Source organism: Saccopteryx bilineata, chromosome 3 (assembly GCF_036850765.1).
Source record: "Saccopteryx bilineata isolate mSacBil1 chromosome 3, mSacBil1_pri_phased_curated, whole genome shotgun sequence".
NCBI classification, from domain to species: domain Eukaryota; kingdom Metazoa; phylum Chordata; class Mammalia; order Chiroptera; family Emballonuridae; genus Saccopteryx; species Saccopteryx bilineata.
In genome coordinates this window covers 252,908,812-252,929,502 of record NC_089492.1, presented here as the reverse complement: position 1 = coordinate 252,929,502, position 20,691 = coordinate 252,908,812, and the positions used below count along the sequence as shown (strand labels likewise).

The following is a 20,691-nucleotide window of genomic DNA, read 5'->3' as shown; positions in this document are numbered from 1 at the left end:
CCAGCCAGATGGGGTGACCAGGCCCCACATGTCTGTTCCCTGCTCAAGGTCACAGAGCCAGTTAATGGGGAAGAAGTTAACAGAACCGAAGGAGTCTCAGACATCATCCTTCCAGGCCTTGGGCCCTCCTGTCCTCCCCACAATCAAGTGGGCAAGGGGGCGATCCGGGGGCGGGCTGGGCCTGGGGGAGAGAGCCCAGCCAAGCCCGTGGGGCTGTGGTCCCGGCTGTCCCCAAGGGGCTGAGAGGCCCTTGGGAAAGACTGCCTCAATCTCTCTTTGCAAAACTGACTGATCCTGACTTAAACTGCCTCAAGGAAGGAGGAACTGTGTGTCTCAAGGGACAGTAAGAGGCAGGGAAAGGTGAAGGCAGGACCAGGGAGAGGGGTCCTATGCTACGTCTGCCATGAATTAGCTGTGTGGCTGGGGGAAGCCACTTTACGTCTCTGAACCTCCACATCCTACTTTGTAAAATGCACATCGATTGTGGTGCGGTACCTAGAGTGCTGTGTTTCCTAGGCACAAGCTTGGCCTTCTCGCCCTTCTCATTGTTGCATATACAGGTTTGGGAGACCCAGATTCAAAGGCTCTTCCTGCCCCCTCTGGCTATGTGACTGGGAGGCTCCTTTTCTGAACTCAGAGTTAGCATTCCAGAGCCAATACAGCCTGTGTTCCTCACAACAGCCCCAGGAGATAAACAAAACAATCCCATTTTACAGATGAGGGAAATGACACTCGAAGACCCTGCCCTCGGCCTCAAATACCTCATGGTTTAAAGGGGAAGAAATAAATATAACTCAAATATATAACAAATCAGGATAATAAAGATGACTATCAGGTAACCTGCAATACAGCCACAAAGTAGGGGGCTGCAGGGAGTGGGCCAGGCACCCACAGAGGGCATCCAAAATGAACCTTGGGAGATGGGAGGTGTTTGCCAGGTGGCAAGGAGAGGCGGGCAGAGGAACAGCAGGTGCAAAGGCCCAGTGGTGGAGAAAGGATTGTCCATTCGGGGATTAAGTTGTGTGGGGCTGGGATATAATAAGGCTGAGGTCAGAGAATCTGGCAAGAGCCAGATCGTGAAGGGTTGTGAATGTCACTCCAAGGAGTTTGGAGTTTATCTTGAGAAGGGAGAGGGGAGGTATTAAAAGGCTCTGCCAAGGAGTAAACATTGTTTGAAAGCCTGCAGGACAGCACTGACACTGTCCACTCAGCACTATCCAGACCCCTTTTTGGAAAAGCAGGGTCCACAGAGAGAGCATCCGAGTCTACTCTACTCCATGTCTCCGGCCTCGCCTGTAAGATGGGATGGTGGCTCTGCCCTCTGTCTACGGCTCACAGAGGAGGTGGGCATGGGGGCTGAACTCCCAGAGATAAAAGTATTGATGGTAAGGCTACTGCCTTTTTTTTTTTTTTTTTTTACGAACAAGGACAAAATAGTTGCATCGATCAGCTGGGGGAAGAGGTCTGCTGCCAAGTTTAGCAACTGACAGATGGCTGCAAGTGAAGGGGTGGGTAAAACCAGGAGGGACCTGGGAGAGGTTACTGCAAGGACGTGCTGGGAGGGAAGGAGGCTGAAAGTGAGAAGGCCAAGGAGTAAGCTAAGGGGAGTGGAGTGAGGAGCTGAGACACCCCAGCTGTCCATCTTCCAAGCGGCGTGGCTCCGGGCAATCGCTTTCTCTCCTGAAACTGTCTCCTCATCTGAGGAGTGTCCAATCACAGCTCGGGAAGAATATCAGTGTGTGGGGGAAACAAGCCCCGTCTTTACTGGCACAGTGCCTTATCGTGTGCAAAGCAGATTACCTGCTTCATCTTCTCAGATTCCCACGAGGCAGGAGGGGACATCTGCTGCGTGCCTGCTGGGTGCCAAGCACGGGGCTGGGTGTTTGTTTCCATTCATCACACGCCAGCCTCCTCACCACCTTCAGCAAGGTATTGTTTTCCTCATGTATTTCACATTTGAGGAAACTGAAGTCACTCTGCCAGGAAGTGGCAGAGCCAATATGTGACCCCATGACTGTCTGATGGCAAATCACCAGGTGTTTCCACGGTGGCATGCTCCCTCCCGCAAATTATATGATCATTAGGGGGCTTTCCCTATTCCTTTGACCTCCTGGTCATTTTGAGACTAAAATGAGATGAATTATCTAACTTATTTAAAGGTCAGTTTTCTTATATGTAAAAATATAGTTCATTTAGTTTCTGTGATATTGAGAAACTCATATAATGAAAATAATTTAAATCAAATTGATAAAACTAAATTATTATTATTATTATTATTATTATTATTATTATTATTTGTATTTTTCTGAAGTGAGAAGTGGGGAGGCAGAGAAACAGACTCCCACATGCACCTGACCGGGATCCAACTGGCATGCCCACCAGGGGGCGATGCTCTGCCCATCTGGGGCATTGCTCTGTTGCAACCGGAGTCATTCTAGTGCCTGAGGCTGAGGCCATTGTCAGTGCCTGGACCAACTTTGCTCCAATGGAGTTTTGGCTGCAGGAGAAAAAGAGAGAGATAGAGAGGAAGGAGAGGGGGAAGGGTGGAGAGGCAGATGGGCGCTTCTTCTGTGTACCCTGGCCGGGAATAGAACCCAGGACTTCCACACACCAGGTCAATGCTTTACTGCTGAGCCAACTGGCCAGGGCTTAAATACTTATTTTGAATAATTAAAGCACATATTTTACTTTACATATACAGTGCATGGCACATATTGAGTATCATATAACTCACATATAGCATAGCCACTAGATAGGTAAAAATGCAAAAGTGTTGGCCAGCATGTGGGACATCAGGAATGCTTACACATGGCCCATGGCAGTGAAGTATCCAGTAAAGTGAAGACGCACATGTCTTATGACCCAGCAGTTACAATCTACGGCTAAATCCCCTAGAAAGGAATGTGCATGTGTGCACAAGCCGGCGTGCACACATTTGCATCAGCACTGCTTGCAAGAAAAAACACTGTAAACAGCCTGTCTGCCTACAGGAGAAGAGATAGGTAAGTTGAGGTTTGGACAGACGTGGAGCAGAACACATCGGGAAGACAAGTGAACAACAGCGATCTTCACCCATGTGGGAACCGGGCGAACACCAAGGTCAATACATGCAGAATGGTACCTTTTTTTATAAAGTTCAAAACCATGCAATACTAAAAAATACATTGTTTAGGAATACTTACATGTTCAGTAAAACTGTTAAGAAAGACAACTACATGGTTATTTATGTGCAAGGGGAAGTAGGAGGGAGGACAGAGGACTTAAAAGGAATTGACAAGAATCTGCTTCTTAAGCTGGGCATTCATGAAATTATTATTTATTGAGTATATTTATATGACTGACTAATTGATACATATATGTGCATGCATATACACATTATATGCTGCTGATTAATTAAATGCATTTTTACATGAAGGAGACATTTAATAATAAGTAAAATGCAATTATAAAGAGATATACCTGAGAAATTATATCTTATTTATCTCTGGTTGTCTGATACCTAGCATGCTTCCTTGCTGTGGAAGGTATTTCAAAAGTTGTTTGTTCAGTGAACAATTGAATAAATAAGTGAGTAGAAAGTTTTTAATCCTTAATTCCCCAGTTCATTGCTTGCCCTTCCGCCAACATGCACTTTGGCCTGGGGCAGATGTGTAATTGTTCTAAACCACTGGAAACAAGGGAGTGTAGATGACTCTGTGTGACTCATCCTCAACATAGCACATACTAGAGGACTTCATTCAGTCCTTCCTATTTATTATGTATCTATCCTTCTGTTCATTCATCCATACATGTGGTTGATATTTATTCAAAACAAATCCTAGTGAAGTTCAAGTGTAAATCTTTAGAAGCAAAGTAAATTCTCAACCAAGATAATGATTCTGTAGGGCCCCACATTGCCCCAGAGACATCGCAGTTCCCCCGTTGGATGCGGGAGGTGGTGGTGGGGGGTCACAGGATGCCCATGACACCCTGCTACGCACCTTGGCACACGAACGAGGAGGGTGTTTCCCCTGGGTGGACTCGTCCCGTGATGAATACCACCTTTTGCTCTGCCCCTTCCCGAAGATTGTCTGTAAGATAAAACAAAAAAAGGTTGAGAAGGAAGGCAAGGCAAGCTGAGACAAAGAGCTGTTATGTGGGAGAGGGGAAAGCAGGACATGGGACGGGTGCTTTAAATTTATCTCTTAAATCATTGGGTTAGAGCCATTAATGGCCACCCATTGCTGACTGATTTAATCATATCCTTGGGCATCCGATATTAAAAGACTACATCCCAATCCTTGATGCAACTGATTATAGTAATATTAAAGTCATCTAAATAGGTCATGTGAGTGAATAAATCCCAGGTCCACTGACTGTGACCCTAGGTAAGTCGGGTATCCATTCTGAGTTTTAATTTGCTGATCTATAAATGTGGATAATAATATCTACTTCATAGAGTTGTAATGATTAAACAGCTAATATATTGCCTAGTACACAGTAAATATTCAGTAAGTGATGAAGTAAAGAAGGTGGTACTTTCATTAGTAATAGTAGCAGCTGCCCTTTAATTTAGCTCCTTTTGTGTCAGGCACATTATGCACACTATTTATAATCCTCACAGAAACATGCATATTAATACTACTTTTTATAGAAGCAGAGACTGAGTCCGAGGGAGGTTATAGAATGTGTTCAAGATCACACAGATAATAGGTGGTGGGGGCGGGGAGGAAAGAATGACCGGGGGCTGTGAACTGCACAGAGAACAAGGGTCCACAGAGAACCGGATCCATCTAGTTCCCCCAACTTTGAACTCCCTCATGGATCCATCTAGTTCCCACCACTTTGAACTCCCTCATGGATTGTTCAGGTAATCAGTAGAGAATCCAGAAGGACCATGCCTTAGTGGGCCTTCTAGTCTCCTTTAGACTAACAGAGTTTAAAAAGAAATCTCAAAAGATCAAATTGATCATAAGAAACTTGACTGCCTGCTACACGAAGTCCAACTCTCTTTAAATGAAGATAATAGAATGCAGGCATTCAACCTTGTATAATTCCCCAAATCCAGCATCTAATAAAAAATTATTAGACATACAAGGCATAGGGAAATATGGTCCTGAATCAGGGGCCAAGTTCTTGCTACCTCTACAGAAGTCTTACTTGTACAAGAAAATTTTGCTATAATGCAAAGATACTATTAGACAAAAGCAGTAGCCGAGAGTGGCATTCCCAGAAAGAAGGGGCAGGAGGAGGGCACTTAGCCATGTGCAGAGGAAGGACTGATTGACCCACAACAGACCAATGACCTGAATTGAATTCAGTAATAAACATTAAGAGACGTTGGGTTAAAGGAGTCTGTTTATGTTAGAGGATGATCTGGAGGGAGGGGAGTAGTTAGAAATGATGTGGAGGATTTTAGGTACTGAAATGCTAGAGACAGGTTAGACTGAATGCGGATCATGCTCTCGACTTGTGATACCAACGTCAGAGACCAAAATAAAAACTAGTAACTATTAAGCCTGGTTCTAAGGGCTTGGAACTTGCTTGGTCTGTCGGGGGGACCAGTAGGGGTAGAGGCCATGGCTTCCCTAATAATATGAAAGACAGCAAGGTATCTAACGAAGTCAAAATATGTTTTTGAGAACTGACTGTGGACTCAGCTCTATGTTAGACACCTTTAGGAACGAAAGGAGAAAGAGAAGACTCACCTCCTCTAAAGAAGTTTATGGTTTTGGCCCTGGCCGGTTGGCTCAGCGGTAGAGCGTTGGCCTAGCGTGCGGAGGACCCGGGTTCGATTTCCGGCCAGGGCACATAGGAGAAGCGCCCATTTGCTTCTCCACCCCTCCGCCGCGCTTTCCTCTCTGTCTCTCTCTTCCCCTCCCGCAGCCAAGGCTCCATTGGAGTAAAGATGGCCTCTGCCTCAGGCGCTGGAGTGGCTCTGGTCGCAATATGGCGACGCCCAGGATGGGCAGAGCATCGCCCCCTGGGGGGCAGAGCACCGCCCCTGGTGGGCGTGCCAGATGGATCCCGGTTGGGCGCGTGCGGGAGTCTGACTGTCTCTCCCTGTTTCCAGCTTCAGAAAAATGAAAAAAAGAAAAAAAAAAAGAAGTTTATGGTTTCAAAGAGGAGTTAGACACCTGAACTCTTCCCAGACTGAATAGAAGCTCCTCAGGAGAGAAACTGCGACTCCACTGTGTATATTTAATGTCGTTCCCTGGACCCTGCATGAATTAGGTGCTCAGAAAGTGGCTGGTAAATTAATAAATAAAAAATACTCATATAGATCCTGGTTTATAAAGAAATTGAGACACACATTATCTTATTTACTCTTCATGATGCCTCCGTGCAGTAGGGAGTATTGACCCCCTTTTAGAGGTGAGGAAACTACGGCTCACAGAAGGGAGAGCCATGCCCAGGGTCATGCGGCGGATAGAGCTGGTAGCGCCTCAGCCCTGGCCCAGTGCCCCTTCCACCACCCTATCTGTCTCTTCCTGGGTCCACTAACAACATAACTTCTATGTCTGCTGCCTTTCCATCTATAACATAGAAGAGTTTGGTTTCATCCCTTATTCCTGGCAGAAGTTGAATTACTGTCTTAGTATTTCTATTGCTTTTTCCTTTAAAAAAAAATTCAACCAAGCTCATTTTAAAAACGCTGTCTCACATTGACCCCATCTCTCCCAGCAGTTCAGATATGATAAATGGCATTACTGGGGCCCTCGGTGAAGGCCACCTTTATGGATGTCTCCCCTGACCCGGGATCAACTCAATTGCCTTCAGCATTTCTGCTGACCACGGGAAAATGCAAAAAGGGCATTCTATTTGCACACTAATTTTACTGAGCCCCTGTGTCTTCATAAAATGATAACGTGGGGCTAATAAAAATCAAGCATCTCGGGTGCTAATATAAGCAAATGTTGATGCAGGCAGGTAACAAACTGCTTTGTCATTTAGGAGGCTGTAAAAGAGCATTATAATCATCTTTAGGCAAAATGGATGGGTCGCTTTGGCTTAGTTTTTAGCTTTCATTTGCAAAATCAATTTAAGGTAATGTAGCAGCTCTGAGGTGGTGTGACATGGGACCCCCCCCCCTTCCTGTCATTGAATCCCCAGACTTGTGCAAAACCAATTAAACATATTCTTGGAGGAGGCAGGAGGGAGGATGCAGGAAGTATGCTCGAACAAAGCCCGAGCAGAAGTGAGGCTGGGTAATGAGAACAGGACAACCTGTAAGGACGGTAAACCTGGAAACACACGGAGGGTGTCACTCCAAGGTACGAGGGCACACTCAGGTGGACCCAGGACAGTTACACCAGGCTCCTTAGTTAACAGAAGGTGTTTGTAGTCAAAAGTGCTTATGTAGCGTCCCAACACACACACACTCTCTCTCTCTCTCTCTCTCTCTCTCTCTCTCTCTCTCCTTTGTCATTACACCCCTCTATCATCATCCACTATGTCCTTCTTCATAAAATATTTATTGAACACCTATTCAGTGGCCAGGCACTAGCTATTATTATCTTCATTTCACAGAAAACCAAGGATAAGAGACATACAGTGACACATCCTAGGCTCTCCCAGCTAATGACTGGCAGAGCCTGAGTCCCCACCTTGGCAGCCTGACTCCACAACCTGTGTCCTTGACTTCTCTGCCATTCTGCCTCTTGTGAAAAGGGATGATAATATTATCCAGTTGCAGCAGCAATTAAATAATGTTTATTCAGTACATATTCTGTGCCAAGCACTTTATATATATGATCTTATTTAATTATCATGACAACCCAGTGAAACATCTACTATTCTTACCCCTATTTTATAGATTAGGAAATTGAGTTTCAGGAAAATAAAAAGGCTGGTCTAAACCTTCATAGGAAGTAAACGTGGGAGCCAGCATTAAACCTAGGTCTTTATGAATCTCAAATTTATGCTCTTAACTAATGTGTCATATCATCTCTTAAAGATTAAATTAGAGTCCTTATGGTGGTTTTAAAAGTGCACCCACAAATTCTTGTCTGACAGGTGGTGCAGCGGACAGAGCTTCAGCATGAATGCTGAGAACCTAGGTTTAGAACCCTAAGGTTGCTGGCTTGAGCACAAGCTCATCCAGCTTGACTGCAGGCTCACCAGCTTGAGCACAGGGTCACCAGCTTGAGCATGGGACCATAGATATGATACCATTGTTGCTGGCTTTAGCCCAAAGATCACTGGCTTGAGCAAGGAGTCACTAGCTCAGCTGGACCCCCCTAGTCAAGGCACATATGAGAAAGCAATCAGTGAACAACTAAAGTAACACAACTACAGATTGATGTTTCTCATCCTTCTCCCTGCCTGCCTGCTTGTCTGTCTGTCTGTCTGTCTCTCTCTCTAAAAAAGATTAAGCCTGACCAGGCGGTGGTGCAGTGGATAGAGAGTCGGACTGGGATGCTGAGGACCCGGGTTCGAGACCCCGAGGTCGCCAGCTTGAGTGCAGCTCATCTGGTTTGAGCAAAAGCTAACTGGCTTGGACCAACAGTCACTAGCTCAAGCAAGGGGTTACTCGGTCTGAAGGCCGAGGTCAAGGCACATATGAGAAAGCAATCAATGAACAACTAAGGTGTCACAATGTGCAATGAAAAACTAATGATTGATGCTTCTCATCTCTCTGTTCCTGTCTGTCTCTGTCTTTTCCGAAGCTGGAAACGAGGAGAGACAGTCAGACAGACTCCTGCATGCGCCCGACCGGGATCCACCCGGCACGCCCACCAGGGGGCAACGCTCTGCCCACCAGGGGGCGATGCTCTGCCCCTCTGGGGCATTGCTCTGTTGCGACCAGAGCCACTCTAGCGCCTGGGGCAGAGGCCAAGGAGCCATCCCCAATGCCCGGGCCATCTTTGCTCCAATGGAGCCTCGCTGCAGGAGGGGAAGAGAGAGACAGAGAGGAAGGAGAGGGGGAGGGGTGGAGAAGCAGATGGGCGCTTCTCCTGTGTGCCCTGGCTGGGAATCGAACCCGGGACCCCTTGCATGCCAGGCTGACGCTCTACCACTGAGCCAACCGGCCAGGGCTGTCTGTCCCTGTCTATCCCTCACTCTGACTCTCTCTCTGTCTCTGTAAAAATAAATAAATAAATAAAAAGATAAAAAAAAAATACACCCACTCACTTGAAGAGGTAGAGATGAACTCGCCTCCTCTTGCCTTCATTTTCACTGTGTGCTGGACTTAGAGACCTGCTCTAACAAACAGGAGACTCTAGAAGTGGTGGTACATCACTTTTGAGATTAGGCTATAAAAGACTGTGTCTTCCATCATGAGGGCACTGTTTCTCTGGAATCATTCAATGGGGGGGGGGGGAGGGATCCAGCTGCCATGACATGAGGACTCTTGGGTGGCCTGAGGTGAGAAACTGAAGAATCCAGACAACAGCTAGGAGGAACTGAGGCCAGCCAAAACCACGTGACAGAGCTCGGAAGGGGGTACTGCTGTCCCAGATGACGTCAGCCCTGGCTGACAACTCACTGCACCCTCACGGAAGACCCAGAACCAGAACCACCCAGCCAGAGAAGCTGCTCCTGCGTTCCTGATCCAATGAAACCAAGAGATAAAAATGTGTGTTGTTTTTAGATGCTGGATTCTAGAGTAACTTGTTAAGTAGCCATAGATAACTCAATCGTATCGATGCCAGCCTGAATGAGGACAAGAGCCATAACCCTTGTGCCAGGGTGAGGAGCCTCAAATGACCTGTCAATGGTCAGTGGGTGTGTGGCTGGGGAGGGTACTAGAAGATGCCAAGAGGCCCCAGAAAGCACCAGCTGGGCCCTCTAAGGACGGCAACCTCCCCAAAGCTCTCATGTTCCGTTTTGTTTCCCTAGCTCTCCTGACAATAACTTGTCATGGGGAGACAGGTATGATGTGCAGTTTTTTAAAAAAAATACATCTAAACCTTTTTGCATTTTCTGAGAAAATGCCATCAGATTGGTTTCTAAACCAGACCAGTTGCTGTCTTTTCTCTAATACTCCCAGGCCCAGAAAGGTCCACAACATGAGTAAGCTGGAGAAAAAGAAATCCTGAAAGCAATAGCAGCATGGCTAGCTGGTGTCGGTCCGATCCCCGCTCAGGACTAGAACAGCCTTGTCACTGGTCTCCCTACACCAGCAGCATCCTTGCCAGGCCATCTTCCTCCTGGCTGCCAAAGTGGGATTTCTAAAATGCAAACAGTTGCACACCGCTCCCTCCGTTTACAAACGTTTACAAACCCGTCAGCAGCCCTGAGCCGGGCTCCAGGCGGCCCAGCCTCCTTCCTCCGCACCTCTGCTCTCTGGGGCCACTCACAGCCTCTTCGCAGAGCTGAGCCTCAGCTAACTCTTGGCAGCTCCACAAGCAGGCCGTTCTCCCACACCTGACACTCAGGTGCATGTTTTTCTCTCTGCCTAGAATGCCAGCACCCACCCTGCCTGGCTGGCTCACTCCTACTCAGCCTTCCAGGCTCTGCACGGAGCTACATCTTCCGAGAAGGCTGGGAGGAAACTACGCAGGACCTGTCCTTGGCCCACCCTGGTGTTAACGTTGAATTATATCTGACTTCATCAGCATGATAACTCTGACTTTCCCCTACAGAATTCGTCATGCTGAAGGTAACCTGAGGATATCACTCTGAGGTCAATATTGACAATGAAGAGGGATTGAGAGCTTTGCATTCTAGTCAGAACAATGTCAAGGTACAGAATTTCCTGTGTATAATTTTATGAGAAAATGTAGGTTTAGAAGGCATCAATAGAGCTTTCTGGGGGACAGTGGCAAGCCAGTGACTGTGTTTGAGTAGAGGTGAGGGTTGAAAGCAAAGATGTCCAGGGCTGGCCCAACCAAGCTGACAGGGCCACACCCACAGCAAGGGGAGCTGGACGGGGTACTGAGCAGGACGCTGGGCCCTGTGTTTCCTCTGTGCCCTGAGGGGGTCAGATGGAAAGCCTGCTGGCTTTCTGACAGACAGACCAGGACGCATATCCAGGTTCCACAGATTATTGGTTGTGAGGTGTTGGCAAATTACTTGCACAGTCTGAGCATCCATTCCCAGTAAAATGAGCATAATAATCCCACGCTCACAAGATAAATCTTAAGTGAGAGACTTTAAGTCCCTGCCCCATTTGTTGAATAAGAAGCCACAGAAATAGGGTTTCTCAGTACTATTGATATCTGGAGCTAGTCAACTATGTGTGTGTGTGTGTGTGTGTGCGTGCGTGTGTGTGTGTGTGTGTGTGTGTGTGTGGCCGGGGGTGGTGTGGGCTGAGCACTGAGGGCATCTAGCAGTACCTCTACCCCCTACCCACTGGGTACCAGGAGCCCCCATTACCCAGGTATGACTATCAAAAATAGCTTCAAACCTCACTAAATATTCCAGGTCTCCTTGGAGATAAAATAGCCTCTGGTGAGAATCAGTGTTCTATAAGAATATTTTACTTTATTTAGATTGGCTTTGTTATCCTCCCAAGCAAACATTCAATGTCAATGTCTTAGACTTTATAGCTTTGCCCCAACTCCTCAAAAGACTTTCCAGACAGCTCTACACTACAGTGGCTTCACCCTCCTCTGAACTCACAGGGCTCATCTGGACCCTTACCGGGTCGTAAATCACTTGCTGCCTTGCTCAGGCAGGACTGAGAGCCGCAACTCTGCTCTGCTTCATGCCCTGCATCTGGTCTTCTTGAGAAGCCACTCGTGTTAGCAAAGTTTATTTTCAGCTCCCCTCCTTAGCCCTGTCATCTTCTAGGTCCTCTTCTCTCACATCGGTTCTGATCTCCCATGGCCTGAAATCTCATCTCTAAGTGCTCCAGGGTTAGGGATCGAATGCTCTACCCTGGATGAGATGGAAGAAAACGGAAGGACCACTGAAAAGCATATGCTCATGGCAGAAAAGTGAAGCATGAATTCTGGAATTTAAGTCCTTTGGGACAAGGAGCCTCTCTGGTAACCATCACATGTCTTCCACATATTAAAACCAATCTTTTTCCTTGATCGATGGTGGCTCAGTGAATAGAATTTTAGCCTGGGATGCTGAGGGTCCCAGTTCAAAACCCAGAGTTCACTGGCTGAAGCGTGAGGTCACTGGCTTGAATATGGAGTTGCCAGCTTGAGTGCAGGATCATCAACATGATCTCAAAGTCGCTGGCTTGAGACCAAAGGTTGCTGACTTGAAGCCCAAGGTCACTGGCTTGAGCAAGGGGTCACTGGTTCAACTTAAGACCCCTGCCCCCAGTTAAGGCACATATGAGAAGCAATCAATAATAATAATAACAAAAGTAAAGAAACTACGAATTGATGCTTCTCATTTCTCTCCCCCCCACCCCCGTTACTTTCTCATAAAATAAAAAATAAAATAAAATAAATAAAATAAATTTCTCTTTTTACTTTAGAAAGCAGTAGGGGGCCTCTGGCTTATAGAAGACCCATCCAGGCCATCAGAACCACAAAGCCTTGAGTCACTGTAGATTGTAGAACATCCTCTCTGTGGGGCTGAAGGGAGAGACCCAGAGGGGTTGTGACCTGCCTAGGGCCACACAGACAGGGTTTGGCTGGTCTGGAACTCAGGGCATACAGCTCCTGAGTCAAAGCAGCCTCCTCTCACAATACCGGGCCGCCTCGGGCAGTGTCCACGCAGGCTGATGCCTGGGAAGTGCCCGTGGATGCCTGCCAAGGAAGTGAAGGAAAGACAAACGGAACAGGCCTGAGATACAAAGGGCTAAGGCCAGTGGCCATCACTGTCCCTTGACAGTCACAGGAGCAGCACCTCTACTCCCTGCCCTGCCTCAGTCAGGCTGCCCTCCTGGGCTCAGCAGTTTATAAAGCCTCCTCGCTGCAGGGCTGGCCCTCCAGGCCAGGGAGCCTTTAGCAGGCCGTCTTCTGGGGGGTCAGCTAATGGCTGGAGGGCTCTCCTTGACAAGGTCTATCTAGATCCTAGCATCCTCCAAGTACTCCCGGGAAGCCAGAATCAGAGCCACCTGCTCAGTAGCTGCTGAGGTCGGGCCTCCTGGGAAAGCAACTGAGATGCTCGGAGATCTGCCCAGGAGCCTCACTGGGGACTGCTCTCAGGAGCACTTGTAAGAGGTGCAGGTTCAGCAGGTCTGAGACAGTCTCAACAGTGACTTTGGTCTATCCCAGGGGAGGCTCTGAGCCAGGAGGGCCCTTCATCGCTGTCCCAGGAGACACGATGTCCCACATTGACTGGCTGCTGGATGTGGGTGGCCCCCAGGGCAGGGTGGTAACCTCAGGCAAGGCTGCTTCCTGGGGCTGAGGACAATTTCCAGGCAGGAACTCAGCTGTGAGCTGTGAACCGCCACACTCCTGGGAACTGGGGGAACTGGTCCCGCAGGGGGGAGCGCAGTGCGCATGGTGTTTGCTACATCAGCCTTGGCTGAGGCAGCTCAGGCGAGCAGGGTGGATCTGGGGCCCAAAAGACAGCAGGTCAAGGGTGAAAGATTTTTTTTTTATATATTTCATTTCAATGCATATTTTCTAACACTGACCATCAGTCAAACTTTGGGCTGGTCCCTGAGGACATGAAGAGGAATCAGACACTGTCCCTGCCATCCTGGAGCTCAAAGTCTACTGGAAAAGAGCAAGCCTGGGTTTGTGGTTATAAACCTGAATTCTAGAGTCCGTCAGAGAGAAGGTTAAATCTGAGTCCTGACTTGTGTGACCTTGAGCTCTGAGATTGTTCATTTCCTCTTCTGCACAATGAGGATAAGATCAACCTCATAGGGATCTTATAAAAATTAAATGAACTAATTTATCAGGCCAGTACATAAGACCTGACATGTCCAAGATGGTATGTATTCAAAACCGGTAATTTACAGGTCCCTTGGTCCAATAGCTTATTCTCTGAGACCACTAGACTCTATTCAGAACTATAGTCCTGACTTTGCCTAGCTGTTTTCCAAATTGAATTCCCAGTGACTCATACAGAAGGTGCTTAATTAATACTCCTGGAATAGTTGTAGAGGACCTGTTGCTCTTTGGTTGAATGAGCGTATGAGGCTAGATCTGAGTGCCCAGGCTCTAACAGGAGCTATGCCTTTTGCTTTCTTTTCAAGCCTCCAGAAATACCTCACCAGGTTCAGTTTCAGACTTATTAGCAAATGCAAATTGAACTATGCCATGGCCTTTTGCAACAAGGACAACAAAAACAGCAGTTTCCCCAGGAAAAGAGGGCGAGGAGAGGTGAAAGCCGGGGATGAAAGTCGAAGACAATACATTCTAATCAAAGTTGATAAATATGTAAATTAAAGCAGCTAAACAGTTGGCTTTGACAAATGACTTCTCCGTAATGGATTTTCCACAGTGAAAGGGGAGAGTTCAGTCCGCCTGCCTGCGCGTCACATGAGAGTCCTCTCCTGCTTCCCCCACAAGGGCAGCATGGGCTGGCGGGGCAGGCCCGGGGATGCTGGCGGGCAGACGGAGAACCAATCCTTCCTCCGACAGATGCTGTTTACTGAGCATCTGCTAGCTGCTAGGTTCAGCTTCCATCAACCGTGTGAGAGGAGACAGTCCCTGTCTCAGGGAGGAGGGAGCTCAGGTACAGGAGTGTAAGGGCCAAATTCACAGACTCCAAAGCCTGGGGCTGCCGAGGGGCCAAAGCTACCAGTGTGAGGAACGTCCAGTCAACCTCTCCTGTTATTATATTGCCCTGGGGGGGGACATAGCCCACCAACTCAAAAGTTAGTGCCTATTAGTATAAATATTTTACTCTCCTCATAGGAGCTGGCATTGTGGCACTGCTCACAAAACACCTGTTCCTGGGCCCTGAGCTGCTCTCATCTCTGACAGCGCATTGTATAGCTGAGGGCCCCGACAGCGCACTGCACGGCGGTGAGCCCGGCTGAGGACACTGAGAGCGCACTGCATGGCCGTGAGCCCGGCTGAGGGCCCGGACACAGCGCACTGCACAGCCGTGAGCCCGGCTGAGGGCACCGAGAGCGCACTGCACGGCCGTGAGCCCGGCTGAGGGCACCAAGAGCGCACTGCACGGCCGTGAGCCCGGCTGAGGGCACCGAGAGAGCACTGCACGGCCGTGAGCCTGGCTGAGGGCACCGAGAGAGCACTGCACGGCCGTGAGCCCGGCTGAGGGCCTGGACGCAGCGCACTGCACAGCCATGAGCCCAGCTGAGGGCACCGAGAGAGCACTGCACGGCTGTGAGCCCGGCTGAGGGCACCGAGAGCGCACTGCATGGCCGTGAGCCCAGCTGAGGGCACCGAGAGCGCACTGCACGGCCGTGAGCCCGGCTGAGGGCACCGAGAGAGCACTGCACGGCCGTGAGCCTGGCTGAGGGCACCGAGAGAGCACTGCACGGCCGTGAGCCCGGCTGAGGACACTGAGAGCGCACTGCACGGCCATGAGCCCGGCTGAGGGCACCGAGAGAGCACTGCACGGCCGTGAGCCCGGCTGAGGGCCTGGACGCAGCGCACTGCACAGCCATGAGCCCAGCTGAGGGCACCGAGAGAGCACTGCACGGCTGTGAGCCCGGCTGAGGGCACCAAGAGAGCACTGCACGGCCGTGAGCCCGGCTGAGGACACTGAGAGCGCACTGCACGGCCGTGAGCCCACCTGAGGGCACTGAGAGAGCACTGCACGGCCGTGAGCCCGGCTGAGGGCCTGGACGCAGCGCACTGCACAGCCATGAGCCCAGCCGAGGGCACCGAGAGAGCACTGCATGGCTGTGACCCCGGCTGAGGGCCTGGACACAGCTCACTGCACGGCCGTGAGCCCGGCTGAGGGCACCGAGAGAGCACTGCACAGCCATGAGCCCGGCTGAGGACACCGAGAGCACACTGCATGGCCGTGAGCCCGGCTGAGGGCACCGAGAGAGCACTGCACGGCCGTGAGCCCGGCTGAGGGCACCGAGAGAGCACTGCACAGCCGTGAGCCCGGCTGAGGACACGGAGAGCGCACTGCACGGCCGTGAGCCCGGCTGAGGGCCCCGAGAGCGCACTGCACGGCCGTGAGCCCGGCTGAGGGCCCCGAGAGCGCACTGCACGGCTGTGAGCCCGGCTGAGGGCCTGGACACAGCGCACTGCACGGCCGTGAGCCCGGCTGAGGGCACTGAGAGAGCACTGCACGGCTGTGAGCCCGGCTGAGGGCCCCGAGAGCGCACTGCACGGCTGTGAGCCCGGCTGAGGGCCTGGACACAGCGCACTGCACAGCCGTGAGCCCGGCTGAGGACACCGAGAGAGCACTGCACGGCCGTGAGCCCGGCTGAGGACATTGAGAGAGCACTGCACGGCCGTGAGCCTGGCTGAGGACACCGAGAGAGCACTGCACGGCCGTGAGCCCGGCTGAGGACCTGGACGCAGCGCACTGCACAGCTGTGAGCCCGGCTGAGGGCACCGAGAGAGCACTACACGGCCGTGAGCCCGGCTGAGGACACTGAGAGCGCACTGCACGGCCGTGAGCCCGGCTGAGGGCACCGAGAGAGCACTGCACGGCCGTGAGCCCGGCTGAGGACCTGGACGCAGCGCACTGCACAGCTGTGAGCCCGGCTGAGGGCACCGAGAGAGCACTACACGGCCGTGAGCCCGGCTGAGGACACTGAGAGTGCACTGCACGGCTGTGAGCCCGGCTGAGGACACCGAGAGCGCACTGCACGGCCGTGAGCCCGGCTGAGGGCCCCGACAGCGCACTGCACGGCCGTGAGCCCGGCTGAGGGCCTGGACACAGCGCACTGCACAGCCGTGAGCCCGGCTGAGGGCCCCGACAGCGCACTGCACGGCCGTGGAGCCCGGCTGAGGGCCCAGACAACATGGAGCAGAAATAACTGTCAGACTGCAGTTTATCTGCAAAAGACAAGACAATCATCACTGTAAGCACTAAATTCGATGTGGGGAAGAGGTGGATGATGTTATCACATGGCAACAGAGAAACAGAATAATTGCTATAAAATTGGTGATTCTAGTGGGTTCTAATTCAATAGTCAGGTGAGATACAGCCAAAGGGGGACAGGGTTTGAGCAGCGACCCTGTGCCAAGCACTTCTCTTACATTATTATAATTATTTTATTATTATTATTATTTTAAGTGAGAGGAGGGGAGATAGACTCTCGCATACATCCCAACCGGAATCCACCCAACAACCCCCGTCTGGGGCCGATGTTCAAATCAACCGAGGTATCCTCAGTGCCTTAGGCTGATGCTCAGACCAACTGAGCCACTGGCTGCAAGAGGGGAAAAGAGAAAGAAGGGGGAGAGAAGCAGACAGTCACTTCTCATGTGTGCCCTGACCAGGGATTGAACCTGGGATGTTCACATGCCGGCTGACGCTCTATCCACTGAAACAACTGGCCAGGGCTCTTTTCTTACATTATGATTCCGGTCTCACCAGACCTGGGAGGATTGTGTTGCTTTCCTCAGGTTGCAGATAGAATATCTGAGGTTAAGTGTGTGACCCAGGGCCAACCCAACTCAGCTAGAAAGAGTGACAGCTAGAATTTAAACCCTTCTTTGTTCTGACATCTCTAAAAGACAAAAGTTTATTCCCAGCTACACAAGACGAAAGGTTACTGTGTGCATATATGTGTGCAGGTACGAGCATGAGTCAGCTTCTGACTCGAATTCTTCTAAATTCTTGAGTTTGTGTGCAAAGTGACCAGAGTTAAGGTACATACAGAAATTCAACTTGAATGGTTTATAGTTTTCGAAAGACACTATTAATACAATTTCCCCAAACAGAGAACCAACATTTATGAGCTCTCAAAGTGCTTCAGGAAAAGAGTTTCCAGGTGGGGCTGGGAGTATGGTGCTCCAGGCCCCGAGCCCAAGATCGGCCCTGCCCGGTGCTGGAGGAATTCAGATTCCAAGAGTGTGCCTTCTTCCCCATTGCGGTTTTCATTGACTTGTACAAAAATACCACTTACAACTCAAATCCCCACTGGCTTCTTTATATAAGCACCGAAAACACTACTGGGCTTTGGAGATTTCATTTAATGAAGGAAAAGTATTTCTATTAAAGAGTATTTTTTTTTTCTTTCTCTCTCAACACAACATCTTCAGAGGACCCAGGGAAGCTGGATTGTTCTGGGTTCTGAGAAACAAACCAGCTCACACGCCTCCCTCCCCAGACCGTGGGGTAGCATCAGCCGCGAAAGGCAAGGAAGGCTCGGTAATGAGGGGAAATCAGAGTAAATATAACAAGTACACATATCCATGACTTCACAGTCCATGAGGCACTTCGGCACTCGATAGGCTCAATAGGGAGCTGTTTCTGTTGCCGCTGCCTAAACTCAAGGGCTCAGTGTGTGTGTGTGTGTGTGTGTGTGTGTGTCTGAACAACGAAAGCAGCCCCTGCCCCTCCTCCGCTCTCTTAATTCCTTCTCTGAAGGTGATCACTGTCCTGCTGTGGCTTCCCTGGCACTAGAAGAATTTCAAACGACTGACCCTGGTCCTTACCCTGGTCGGCTTGCCCCCTGCCCACTCCCCACCCTCACCTCCCACCATTCTGTCCCTGCTCCTCCTGCCTCACACCTGGTTTGTTCTAGTCTCTCTGCTCTCTGTCTGGAGGAGCCCCTTAGGATCTGTGGGGCTGGCTCCTTACCCCTCTGGTCTCTTCCCACAAGGAGAGTATCCATGAAAACAGGGACTTTGTCTTATTAGCTGCTTTGGACCCAGGTCTAACACTGCACCTGGCAAATACATGTGTTGATGGCGTATTTATAAAGTCAACAATACAGCTAGCAGATATTGTTGAGTGATATGTGCTGGGGAAGGTGGTGGTGGGGGTAGAGAAATAAGTCAGAAAAAGAGGTTGGGGTCAGCTGATTGTCCAAGGTCACATAAGCTGTGAGAATGGCGTGGACCCCATTGGATGGATATCAAAGCCCATCTGCCTCGCCACTGAGGTTCCACTCCCTCACCGGGAGACCCTCGAGTCCAGGGAGTATGAGCAGGTCCTTCGGTATAACTGCCTGACGTCCAGTTCTGGCTCTGTCACTTACTATTTGTGTGGTCAGGGAAAGTCACTGGCTCTCAGGGGGGCTCAGTCTCCTCATCCACAAAATGGGAATAATAATAATATTCATATTATTGGGCAGTTGTGAAGAATGATAAGTTAAAATAAAGCACTAACAACAGTGCTTATTACATGGTAAGCCTTCAATTAACATTTGCTATTCTTAGTCATTCGACAAACACTCCTTGAGCTCCAAGTCATCCCCTTCTCCTGGGGAGCCTCCCCCACCGCAGGCAGAGTCGGGCGCTGTCTGCTCTGTTCCCTCCCAGCCCTTCCGCGGTTACAGCAATTGCCTGGTGGTATAATAGTAATTTGTTTTTCTTTTGGTCTCCTCCTTTCCCCTCTGGTGACTCTGAGCTTTTTGGGGGGCAGAAGTTCTGTCTTGTTCATCTCCTTCTGATATTTATTTCCTCTGTTTGAGACAGAGAAGGGCATTTTGACATGCTTGTTTTGAGGTAAGAGTTTTAAAATATCCGCATCTAAAAGTAAAATTGCTTTTGAAAATGACCAGGTGCTGTGGGAAACAGACCCCCCACGCCTATGGCTGTGTGATCTTCAGTGTCCCTCACTCCCACCAAGCCCCTACAGCCTCTGCCTCCCTCATCACCAACCTTCCTGGGGAGGCCCCCACCCTGAGCTCCCCCACTCCCCACCCTCCCCTCCCGGAGCCCCCTTGCCGGAAGTGGAGAGGAGGGAGGGAGGGAGGCAGGGAGTTCTGGGATGAAGTGGGGTAGCCTGAAATGTGTCCGTGGCACAGAGTGCTGTTTTGCAAAAAAAGCTGAAGGTGTAATGGTTTGTTTTCTCAGCTGTGTAAAAATGTCCCCGTATCAAAACAGTTGTGCCAGAGCAGCTGTTGATGTGGCCAAAACAAAAGGACTGTGTAAAAAGATATGAACTCCTCAAGGAAGCCACCTGACAGGTAGTAGTCGTCCATGAGAATGGGTTTAAAACCATCCACCACTGTAAAAGGATTAATAAGCAGTCAATCAACTCTCCTTGTAGTAATTGCTTTTTGTTCCGGGGAGGATGTTTCCATCGCCACAAGGATCGGAGAAGTTAAGGATGCTGCCTGACATCACATAGGAGGTCACAGAACAGAGACGTTTAGAGCTGGTCTAACTAATCTCTTCCGGTTTACAGCCAAGGCACCAAGAGAAGAAATGATTTGACCAAAGCCTCAGGTTCTCCACAAAGGTAACCTCTGGGATTATTGGTTTCAGAAGGTTCCACATCTAGCAGACTCCTCCGACCCAGGAAGGCCCTGGGGCCTGGTGACGCTGCCAGAGGCACACCTGTGGACCAAGACCCGGAGAGGTGACTCAGCAAAACAGGGACAAGCAAGGACCCAGGCACCAGGGCAGCGACTCTACCACACTGTGGGCATGTGATCTCCGACAAATTGCTTCACCTCTTAGTGCCTCAGTCTTCTCAGCCATAAAGTGGGAATCATAATGGACTATCTCACAGTCATTCTCTGAGGGGTAAATAAGTTGATATTTGTAAAGCCCTTAGAACAATGCATTACATAAATATGAGTCTATTAAATAAGTGCTGGTTAATAAAAACCCACTCAGGAGCTTCCTGTGTGCAGAGGGCGAGGCTCATCACGGGGCCCTCCTTGTGACAGTCCCAGCCTCCCCACCCCCAGGAACAGCCTCCTGGGGAGAATTAGCTAATACTTTTTTCCAGATATGTGAGGGAAGGACATTGGCAAGAAACATTTTATTCTCTGGTTCTCAGCCCCAGCTT

At 49.9% G+C, this 20,691-nt stretch overlaps 1 protein-coding gene across 1 annotated transcript in view; it reads right to left on the bottom strand.

Moving 5' to 3' along the window:
- The window catches only part of AGBL4 (AGBL carboxypeptidase 4), a 1,318,466-nt gene that overhangs the window by 121,132 nt on the left and 1,176,643 nt on the right, over positions 1-20,691 (bottom strand). Inside the window, exon 7 of the mRNA XM_066269248.1 lies at positions 3,981-4,070. Within this exon, the coding sequence (XP_066125345.1) occupies positions 3,981-4,070 (90 nt within the window). The remainder of the gene's footprint in view (positions 1-3,980; positions 4,071-20,691) is intronic.